Source organism: Schistocerca nitens, chromosome 1 (genome assembly GCF_023898315.1).
Source record: "Schistocerca nitens isolate TAMUIC-IGC-003100 chromosome 1, iqSchNite1.1, whole genome shotgun sequence".
Lineage (NCBI taxonomy): Eukaryota > Metazoa > Arthropoda > Insecta > Orthoptera > Acrididae > Schistocerca > Schistocerca nitens.
The window spans coordinates 117,405,310-117,417,380 of NC_064614.1; the positions used below are offsets into that span (position 1 = coordinate 117,405,310).

At 41.8% G+C, this 12,071-nt stretch overlaps 1 protein-coding gene across 1 annotated transcript in view; it reads right to left on the minus strand.

Annotated features, from left to right (window-relative positions):
* Positions 1-2,534: 2,534 nt before the first annotated feature.
* The window catches only part of LOC126242287 (mite allergen Der f 3-like), a 64,540-nt gene continuing 55,003 nt past the window's right edge, over positions 2,535-12,071 (minus strand). The window contains exons 6-7 of the mRNA XM_049948076.1: positions 9,489-9,644; positions 2,535-2,806 (exon numbers count right to left, since the gene is read on the minus strand). Coding sequence (XP_049804033.1) covers positions 2,645-2,806; positions 9,489-9,644 — 318 coding nt within the window. The 3' untranslated portion in view covers positions 2,535-2,644. The remainder of the gene's footprint in view (positions 2,807-9,488; positions 9,645-12,071) is intronic.

Consider the following 12,071-nt stretch of genomic DNA (forward strand, 5'->3'; position numbering starts at 1 on the left):
TTGGCTTTGGTTATTCATTAATTTCTTCCAGTTTACAGTAAAAGGGCATACATTATTATTATTATTATTATTGTTATTACTATTATGCTGCCCGCAACATTTCAGAAGAAGAACTTTCACGCAATGGAAATAAATGGGAAAGATTTTATTTTTCTTTATTTTTTTTTCTGAAGATTCGTCGTAACGTTATCTTTTTTTCTGACTATTCGTCGTAGCGTTACTAAAATCGCTGGAGAATTTTGCAGAAGGAAGTGTCAAAGTGCTTTTTTTTTTTTTTAATGCGTATGCTGGCACCACATTTGAGCTATTGATGTTCATTGTAAGCACCCATCAAGTACCTTGAAGTATGTGGCTGGTACAGCGTTAGCCAGCTCAGACTGAAGAAATCCAACTGTAAAAATTTTGTTATATTCGACAAGGCTGTTGCAGATCTTGAAGACAATGCATTAAACTGGTACAATTGATCACTAGAATAAATATAAAGAACAACAGTTATTTCAGGAACGAAGGTACTTCCGATACGAAGATTAGTCATAAAGATTCAGTTATCATCTTGAACATAATAAAGTTACTTAATTATGCTCTGCTCTTTGCTCTGTTCCAAAATGATGTGTAATTCATACTCTCTTCCCCTACCACGAATCCCATTGTCATTTCCACTAAAGCCTTGACCATAAGCTCCTTTATACAGGGTTTCCTCCCCCCCCCTCCCCCCATTTCCTCTCCTCACACCTCTCCATTTCTGATAGTCTCGTAGTAATATTTTGTCTCCGGGTTGATCGCCATGTACTGAGTTCAGTTTCCTGCTTGATTTCAGTAAGCACTGTTGCCTGTGGTGCATATGATTCCTGCTGATTGGGTAATTAGGTTTCAGTGTCTGTTATGCCTTTACGCTGCATATGTTACATTATTGCCTTGAGTGTCCACTTGACCCCTTTTTTTTCGTGCTTCTTCATCTTCATGGCTTCCGTACCCTCCATCCTCCCACTGTCTCTTCCCCTTCCCACATCCTCCCTCTACAACCCCACCCCTATCCCACACACACAAGCGTGTGTTTTTGCTACGTCTTCCCCCAAGGATGATAAGTACATTTTTGGTGCTTTGTGGTTCAATATCTAGTCTTACCTGAGAAGAGTAAAAAAAAAATTGTTTCATCTTCATGTAATTTAGTAAAGTCTGCTGCGGTAAAGATTTTATGCTTGTAAAGGACTGAAAGTGATGAAGATTTTTTAATTGTTTTCTTTTAATACTAATGTTGTGGTTCACATTTAATGTTTTTTATTTGCCAATAAGGCATACAGCTTTGTCATATACGCCGTATGCGACGCTGTTGTGCTTTATTGTACAATGATTTTAAGTATTTGACGCGTTTTTGGTAAATGTTTTAAAATAGTAATTTCATTGCAGACTTCTACTGTTGTGGGATTAATTCTTGTATTTTTTATGATGGAGAATACTGTAATAAATACAGAAGGTTTCCTATATCTTGATAGGGCGCCCACTTCTCGAGGTTTTCTTACGGCAGTGAGAGGAGTTCTCTGCCAGTTATGCGTATGCGCCGCAACTGTGCATTTGCACTTCATAACAGGTATACATTTATCTTGACATGGTTATTGTATTTTTGGTAATACCGTTTTAAATGTCTGGTACTTAAATCTTGAAACGATACGTTCTGTATTTTTGGCGTGCGCTTACAAATTTGGTAATAGCTGTGCTGTACATGACTGAAAATTTGGTTTTCTGTCCTGTACGGTGATTTGAATATGGTTCCCGGCCAGAAACTGGTCATCAAGTAAGTAAAATAGTGAAATTTGCAACTTTGACTGGTTTTCCGTTGTACTGATTAACAGAAGGTGCTGCCCTGCAGTCATTCCAGAATGCTAGAAGTTCGTAATTGTTTAGGCACATGTCGGCAGTTGTGGTACGCTTTGGAATTACTGCGTCAAAATACCGCGTTATGATGCTAGAGGGGCCAGAACAAAATGGCGTATCCTGTTGATGAAGTCAGTTGCGGTTTGGGAATCCTCTTTCTGTATTTCAAGGGGAACAGCGCTGATTTAGTCCATGTTGAGTTGGTGGAAGTATCCAGTCATCATACTGTTTCTTGTGGCTATCAAATTTTGCCTCAGCCTCTTCTCGGTATTCTCCCAACATGGTATCAACATGGTATTTCCCTCACTCCTCAGACGAAGAAACAGTTGTGTGACAGGTATTTTCACCGTGACAACGTGTATGATTTTCAAGGAAGAATATTTCAGGTACAGTCCAAGTGTACACTTCAGCAACCAAGTTCTCTTCCACGTCATCTAACGTTGGGAAAAATTGAAGGGTAAATAAGTACACAGAAACTGATGTCTTCACCACGTGTCATGATCGCAGCTTGATTTTTCGAGGTGATGACTTAAAGCAGACGACAGACCCTAGTAATTGGATATTTCCCAGTGTTGTGTATGTTTAGCTTTGAATGACAAATATTATAATGCAGGGTTACGATTTCAGAATGAAAGCATCACAGACTACAAGACTGCCGACGAACAGAATTTTATTATCAGTTGTAGACATATATTGACATTGATAACTTATCGCAGTAACAGTAATTTTGATCAGCATTTGAAAACTGTATTCACATACATTTACAACGGTACTAGTTCGGCACCACTGATCCACTGGTGGTCTCGGTGATCCAGTTGACGTAGCTGGAGACTCGGGTGTTAATCGAGGGGTAGGGAGGGGTGGCACACCTGTAGCCCCACGACACTAGCCCCACAAGCTTTCCCTCGTAGACCAGCGGACCGCCTGAATCACCCTGCACAGATCGTTGGCTAAAATCAGTTGTGGTGCGTGTAGAAACTCGTATTTTAAAAGGCATAATTCCCCCCTTTCTTATCACAATACACACTTGTTTTCCAGTTACTTAAAGATGTTCGTGATCAGGCTCAACTGTAATTCGTATCCTTACATATAAACTCTCAGTATTTTGATCTCCATTTTGAATTTTACACAACGATATTTATGGAAATATTGTATAATGACATAATTATAAGAAACTGGCAGTTCAGTTAATACTGCAGATCAATACAGACTTACATGTAAGCTACCTTTGCTACAACACATTTTTCCAATAACATGTATTGCATTTTCTGCTACTCATCATTATTCTATTTTATGTAGCTTGCAGATGTCCGCAGTGGTCTAGGGGTAGCGTCTTTGATTATTAATCAAAACGTCGTCCTTCCTGGGTTTCAATCCCGCCACCATATCGTGGATAAAAATCATCAGCAGTTGCGGCCGAAGACTTCCGGGGTAAGAAGTCACCCTCATTCTGTCAACGGCTTTGTCAAAGAGGGCAGAGAAGCGGACAGAGGGTCAAGGTACTCTCTTGCCCTTGGGATGGGAAACTGCACCTACATCGCGGAAGAATTTACATCTACATCCATACTCCGCAAGCCACCTGACGGCGTGTGGCGGAGGGTACTTTGAGTACCTCTATCGGTTCTCCCCAGCAATGATCAACAGCACCAGGATGCAGAAGTCAACGGAAACCACTGCATTTAAGGCACATAATGTATATCCACAGGACAAGTCGTCTGTAATTGAAAAGGTGCCATGATGATCTGTCCATTGGTAAAAGATTCCGGAATAGTCCACCCTTCGGATATCCGGAAGAGGACCGCCAGGGAAGAAATCGAAATGAGAAAAAGATTGAATAACCAACAAGAGGATAACGTTCTTCGAGTCGCGGCGTGGAATGTCAGAAGTATGGTCATGGTAGGGAACTTAGAAAATCTGAAAAGGGAAATGCAAAAACTCAATCTATATACAGTAAGGGTGAATGAAGGGAAGTAGAAAGAAGACAAGCATTTCTGATAAGACGAGAATAGAGTAATATCAACAGCAGAAGAAAGTTGTATAACATGAGTAGGATTCGTTATGGATAGTAAAGTTACTTAAAGGCTGAAATGTTTGCTTCAATGTGTGAAAGAATTTAAGAAGTAAAAATGTAGTTAAGCAGAAGATGCACTCATATAGACTGAAGGAAAAACAATCACAAAATCAAGAAGGATTTGTGCGGCATATGCGAAAGCTGGTAGATGTCTTTCCACATGTGAAATGTGATGTCTAGTCAAATTTCGTGCCAGTCGCATAAGAGTGGCGCTAGTAGAGCCACTATGAGGTTGAAAATCCTCTAAATCCTCGGACGAACGAAAGAATGGCTGACATCGAAATAAGTGTCCAAGGAATAGAAAAGCAACTGAGGTCACTCAACAGGGGAAAGTCCACTGGACCTGACGGTATACCAATTCGATTCTACACGGAGTACGCGAAAGAACTTGCCCTCCTTCTAACAGCCGTGTACCGCAAGTCTCTAGAGGAACGGAAAGTTCCAAATGATTGGAAAATAGCACAGGTAGTTCCAGTTTTCAAGAAGGGACGTCGAGCAGATGCACAAAACTATAGGCCCATATCTCTGACATCGATCTGTTGCAGAATTTTAGAACATGTTTTTCACGCGTATCATCTCGTTTTTGGAAACCCAGAATCTACTCTGTAGGAATCAACATGGATTCCGGAAACAGCGATCGTGTGAGACCCAACTCGCTTTATTTGTTCATGAGACCCAGAAAATATTAGATATAGGCTGCCAGGTAGATGCCATTTTCCTTGACTTCCGGAAGGCGTACGATACAGTTCCGCACTGTCGCCTGATAAACAAAGTAAGAGCCTACGGAATATCAGACGAGCTGTGTGGCTGGATTCAAGAGTTTTTAGCAAACAGAATACAGCATGTTGTTCTCAATCGAGAGACGTCTACAGACGTTAAAGTAACCTCTGGTGTTCCACAGGGGAGTGTTATGGGACCATTGCTTTTCACAATATATATAAATGACCTAGTAGATAGTGTCGGAAGTTCCATGCGGCTTTTCGCGGATGATGCTGTAGTATACAGAGAAATTGCAGCATTAGAAAATTGCAGCGAAATGAAGGAAGATCTGCAGTGGATAGGCACTTGGTGCAGGGAGTGGCAACTGACCCTTAACATAGACAAATGTAATGTATTGCGAATACATAGAAAGAAGGATCCTTTATTGCATGATTATATGATAGCGGAACACACACTGGTAGCAGTTACTTCTGTAAAATATCTGGGAGTATGGGTACGGAACGATTTGAAGTGGAATGATCATATAAAATTAATTGTTGGTAAGGCGGGTGCGAGGTTGAGATTCATTGGGAGAGCCCTTAGAAAATGTAGTCCATCAACAAAGGAGGTGGCTTACAAAACACTCGCTCGACCTGTACTTGAGTATTGCTCATCAGTGTGGGATCCGTACCAGATCGGGTTGACGGAGGAGATAGAGAAGATCCAAAGAAGAGCGGCGCGTTTCGTCACAGGGTTATTTGGTAACCGTGATAGCGTTACGGAGATGTTTAATAAACTCGAGTGGCAGACTCTGCAAGAGAGGCGCTCTGCATCGCGGTGTAGCCTGCTGTCCAGGTTTCGAGAGGGTGCGTTTCTGGATGAGGTATGGAATATATTGCTTCCACCTACTTATACCTCCCGTGGAGATCACGAATGTAAAATTAGAGAGATTCGAGCGCGCACGGAGGCTTTTCGGCAGTCGTTCTTCCCGCGAACCATACGCGACTGGAACAGGAAAGGGAGGTAATGACAGTGGCACGTAAAGTGCCCTCCGCCACACACCGTTGGGTGGCTTGCGGAGTATAAATGTAGATGTAGACGAAATCAAGTTTGTTTCAAATAAACGTTGTAAAGCACGTGAGCTTTGGTTACCTTTGAGATTGGACGTCGTGAGTTGATGTTAATCAAAGAAGCCATTATCAATATCTCACTGAGTTTGAACAAGGTCGTCTAACAGGGCTACAAACGGTGGTCACGAGAACGTACGGTAAGAAGGACAGCAGGCTCCGGATGACCCCGTGGCACTACCAAGAGGGAAGACCACCGTGTTCGCCATATGGCTCTGTGGCTCTGGCGCATTGTATTGCATCTGCACCAGCAATTGAAGCAGCAGTTGGTACCAGAGTGACACAAAGAACTGTTACAAATCGGTTACTTTAAGGACAGCTCCGAGCCAGACGCCTTGTAGCGTGCATTCCATTGACCCCAAACCACCGCCATTTAGACTGAACTGGTGTCAAGCGAGAGCTCATTGGAGAGTAGGCTGGAGGTCTATTGTGTTTTTTGATGAAATCTGGTTCTTCCTCTGTGGCAGTGACGGCCGTGTGTTGGTTAGAAGGAGACCAGTTGAAGGCCTGCAACCAACCTGTCTGCCTGACAGACACACTGGAGTTATGGTCTGGGGTGCGATTTCGCATGACACAAGGAGCACTCTCGTGGCTATCCCACGCACCCTGACCGCATATTTGTACGACAGTCTGGTGATGCAGCCTGTTGTGCTGCCATTCATGAACAGCATTCCACGGAGTGTTTTTTTACCAGGAGACCACTGGCTCACATACCGCTGTTGTAACCCAACATGTTTTATAGGGTGTCGACATGTTGCCTTGGCTTGCTCGTTCACCAGATCTGTCTGCAGTCGAGCACATATGAGACATCATAGGACGAGAACTCCTGCGTCATCCTGAAACAGCATTAATCTCCCCTGTATTGACCAAAAAGTGAAAAACGCATGGAAACCCATCCAACAAACAGACAACCGTCACCTGTACAACACATTGCATGCACGTCTGCATGCTTGCATTCAACATATTGGCCGTTACACCGGTTATTAACGTTCCAGCATTTCACATTTGCAACAGATTATCTCACGATTACATTAACTTGTAATCTTTTAATGTTAATCAGTTACCTAGACAAATGAATTTCCAAAATTTCACTACTCTACATTAATTATTTTTTGGTGTTCTGACTTTTTCCGTCTTTGTATTACAATATTTTTTGGGTATTTATTAAAATCATATAACAAAATTCATAAAAATGAAGGTAGCTTTATGTCCTAGAAAAAGTGTCAAACTAAAGGGGGCTATCCATCATGTAGACGCAGGAGAAAGGGCAATACTTCTTCACCGAGAATATTTATAAAAAGTCCTGGCTGATGTTGACAGTAAACTGAATGAATGGACGCACTTAATGGTACGAAAAATACTCCCGAAACATCACACAGCCATCCCTCCGCACAATGCGGCTTAAGTGCGTCATCAGGTTGTTGGACACGCTTGTCAATTAGTATCTTGTTCTTTCCAAATACGACAGCTCATTTCTGCCATTCTGTCACGTCGCCACTTCACTAACGTGATTTACGTTAGCAGAGGAATGTCACACGACATTCTGGTACGGCCTAAACCATTTACAGTGGTCCTAATCAACCACGGTGCTCTTACAAGGATAGAGACTATTGTACTGTCCACTCACACTCAGCTTATTTAAACGTTGCGACCTAATCTAACGGTATAATCAGTAAGAAGTCAATCGTCACAGACAAAAAGGCACACACTGAGGAGACGAAAGTCATCCGATAGCTCCTGATATCGCGTCGGATCTCCTTTTTCCAGGAGTACCGCGCCAACTCGACGTAGCATGGACTCAACAAGTCGTTGGAAGCCCCCTGCAGAAATACTCAGCGCTGCTGCCTCTACGGCTGTTCATAATTGCCAAAGTGTTGCCGGTGCAGGATTTTGTACGCGAGTTGGCCTCTCGATTACGTCCCATTAATGTTCGATGGGATTCGCGTAAGGCGATCTGGGTAGCCAAATAATTCACTGGAATTGTTCAGAATTATCGTCAAACCAACGTCGAATAGTTGTGATTCGGCGTCTTGACATCTTTGTTTTGGAACAGGAAGTCCACGAAAGGCTGCGAATACTCCCCAAGTTGTTGTTGTTGTGGTCTTCAGTGCTGAGACTGGTTTGACGCAGCTCTCCATGCTACTCTATCCTGTGCAAGCTTTTTCATCTCCCAGTACCTACTGCAACCTACATCCTTCTGAATCTGCTTAGTGTATTCATCTCTTGGTCTCCCTCTACGATTTTTACCCTCCAAGCTGCCCTCCAATACTAAATTGGTGATCCCTTGATGCCTCAGAACATGTCCTACCAACCGATCCCTTCTTCTGGTCAAGTTGTGCCACAAACTTCTCTTCTCCCCAATCCTATTCAATACTTGCTCATTAGTTATGTGATCTACCCATCTAATCTTCAGCATTCTTCTGTAGCACCACATTTCGAAAGCTTCTATTCTCTTCTTGTCCAAACTATTTATCGTCCATGTTTCACTTCCATACATGGCTACACTCCATACAAATACTTTCAGAAATGACTTCCTGACGCTTAAATCTATACTCGATGTTAACAAATTTCTCTTCTTCAGAAACGCTTTCCTTCCCATTGCCAGTCTACATTTTATATCCTCTCTACTTCGACCATCATCAGTTATTTTGCTCCCCAAATAGCAAAACTCCTTTACTACTTTAAGTGTCTCATTTCCTAATCTAATTCCCTCAGCATCACCCGACTTAATTAGACTACATTCCATTATCCTTGTTTTGCTTTTGTTGATGTTCATCTTATATCCTCCTTTCAAGACACTGTCCATTCCATTCAACTGCTCTTCCAACTCCACTCCCCAAGTAGCCGAACATAATCAGTTCTGGTCAATGATCAGTTCAGATGGACCAAAGGGCATAGTTCATTCCATGTAAAAACAGACCACACAATTATCGAACCATCACAAGTTTACACAATGACTTGTTGACAACTTGGATCCTTGGCTTCGTGGGGTCTGCGCCGCACTGGAACCGAACCATCAGCTCTTACCAACTGAAATCGAGACGCATCTGATCAGACCACGGTTTTCCGGTCGACTAGGTTCTAGCCGATATGGTCACGAGCCCAGGCGATGTCGTGCTGTTAGTAAAGGCCCTTGCGTAGTCGTTTACTGCCGTTGCCATTAAGGCGAAATTTTGCCGCACTGTCCTAAAGGATACGTTCGTCATATGTTCCACATTGATTTCTGCGGTTATGTCAAGCGCTGTTGCTTGTCTGTTAGCACTGACAACTACACAAACGCCATTAACTTTGATTATCAGGTGAAAGCCGTCAGTCACTGCGCTGTCGGTGACGAGAGGTAATGCCTGAAATTTCTAGCTCGGCACACTCCTGACACTGTGGATTTCGCAATATTGAATTCCCTAACGATTTCCGAAATGGAAGGTCTCATGCTTCTAGCTCCAACTACTATTCCGTCTGCAAAATCTGTTAATTCTCGTCGTGAGGCCATAATCACGTCGGAAACCTTATCACATGAATCACCTGAGTACAAATGATAGCTCTGTCAGTTCACTGTCCTTTTATACCTTGTATACGCGATGCTTCTGCCATCTGTATATTACATATCGCTATCCCGTGACTTTTGTCACCTCCGCATATTTCTGCATCGGACCTAGCGCTGTCTAATGTGTGCTCCTCTCCCAGACAGTCTTTTCACCACCAGCATGCTCTGTACTTACGGTGCAGGAGTCGTAGTTTATGTCTTCAAAACGAGCAACGCATAACTGCGTATCGTAGATGGGGTCGTTCTCTGTGGCCCACACCGCCTGGCACTCCTCTTGGTTGACTGTTGTTAAGTCCACTTTTCGCAGGGAATATGGATGCGGCCCTCCAGCCTGTGAAAAAAAAAAAAATAATAATTTCCTTATACCAAATCAATGCTAACATGTTCCAGTTTTCAAAACCTCTGATTTAACAAATGGAATAGCAGGGATTAGACAAAAATATAGAAACACCGAGAACACAACACACTGCCGTGCCTTGTACGGTATAGGAAAACCATTGCCATTCAAAAAGAATTTCCAGTCGTTTAGGAATGGAAAATTACAAGTCCTGGATGGTTTTGAAACGAATCTTGTATCATCCTTCTCGCAATATAATGTCAAATCAAGGTGACGACAACCTACTGTCCAAAGTAGACTGCAAAGGTTCGTTGATACTGAGATCTTGTGACTGTGGTAGCTAGGAGATACGATAAAATTCATCATTGTGCTCATAAAGCCAGTCCTGGTTGATGTAAACTGTGTAAAAGGGGCCTTGTCTTCTTGGACACAGAATCACCATTGGTTAACAAACGTTGTACCATGGCATTTTGGAATTTTACCAGTAATTTATCACACGGAGTGTTCAAAAAGTCTCTCCGCAGTGCCGTAAGATAGTTAGCGGCGCGTGCGGTAAATATACCGAAATTAAACTCAGCGAAATACAAGTTAATTAAATAAGTAAACTACAGTACTTTCAGTGATCACAGGTTCCTTTTGCTGTCGTAACACATCACATGTATACTGCCACATTTGTAAACAAATATGGCGTCTGGAATCAGCTGGGTGCAAAGTTCGTATAACACAAGTGAAGACATAATCGCAAAGTGCAAAGAATATACATCATAACAATATTATTACAGAATAATTGCTTTAAGCATTTGGCGGTGTTTGTTTTGAGGTGTCAAATATATGTGTGTGTACTTCAGGTGGTATATAAATCCAATTCTGACAAGTTAGAACAGCAAACATTCATACTCGTTTATACAATCAGGTGAAATGTTAAAATGGCTTAAACTTCATATTTATTGATAACAATTAGGTGAAATGTTACAGACTATAATTACAATGATCATATTGGCTACAACAGTAAAATCATACATACATTACATTCTTTGACTGGGGTTAATAAACAGATGTGAAGTGAGGGGCTGGAGGCAGAAGGAGAGGTAGAGAGAGAGAAAAAGTGTGTGTGTGTGTGTGTGTGTGTGTGTGTGTGTGTGTGTGTGTGTGAAAGGGAGAGGGGGGAGGGGGAGAGTTAGAGATAGAGAGAGAGAGAGAGAGAGAGAGAGAGAGAGACAGAGAGAGGGAGAGAGGAAAGAGTGATTATTGAGAGGAAACATTTCATGGCAAGGAGTCTTAAGATTGCATGTTGTATATAGTAGCTGCCTAAAGGTTGGAGTAATACATTGGTTAATGCTATGAAATATGCAGATAGATATACATTTGTGCCAGTAGTTGATGTACATACAGTTTTAAGCTGACAAGGGGTACAAGCTGTTGGTGTGATGAATTATCTGTGAATGAGGACAATCTCTTGTACTCTTGGCAGCTGTCAATATTTATGGTAAATATTAGGTGTGTGTGTGTGTAAGTGAGTGACTGTGTGTGTGTGTGTGTGTGTGTGTGTGTGTGTGTGTATGTGTGTGCGTGCATTTTTATGAGTGTAGGCAGTTGCTGAAAACGGAGATGATGCTATTGTAAATATTGTCATTTTTGTCATTTAAGATAGATTCTGGTTGTTTCATTTGATGTTTGTATATTTGGAGTGTTTCAAGGATGTCTAGTTTTCTGCCTTTTGGTTGGATGTGTAGGATGCTAATACTTGTGTTGTTAACATGGTGTTTTGTTTCATGCAAGTGTGTAGCTATTGCTGATGTGTGATATTTTTTGTTTTTTAGTGCTGCCATGTGTTCCTTGAACCTAATCTCAAATGATCTGCCTGTCTGGCCTATGTAGAAGCAGTCACAGTCCAAACATTCAATTTTGTACACACCTGTGTGATGAAGTGGGTTTCGTGTGCCGATGTTGTGGGGTAACTTCTGTCCAATCTTGTTGTCCGTTGTAAAGGATATGCTTATGCCTTTCCGTTTGAAGACATTGGCAATCTGGTATGAAATGTTACACAGAAAGGGGATTGTATGGAAGATGTTATTTTCTTTTTGTTTATTGTGTTGTGATTCCTTTGCCATTATTGAGTGTTTTAGGGTGTCTACTATGGAGCTGTTATAACCATTTTCAATAGCTGTTTGTTTTATTATTTCAATTTCTTTATCACATTTATCTTCTGAGAGTGGTAGTTGGATAGCTCTATTAATCATGTACCGGAATGCTGCCATTTTGTGTGCCGCGGGGTGGCAAGAGGAGTTGTGGATTGTGGTATGTGTTGTGGTAGGCTTCCGATAAATTTCAAATTGATGTCTGTTATTCTTTATTCTAATGGTAAGGTCTAGGAAATTTATACTGTCGCCTTTTTGGTGTTCAACTGTGAATTTTATGTTT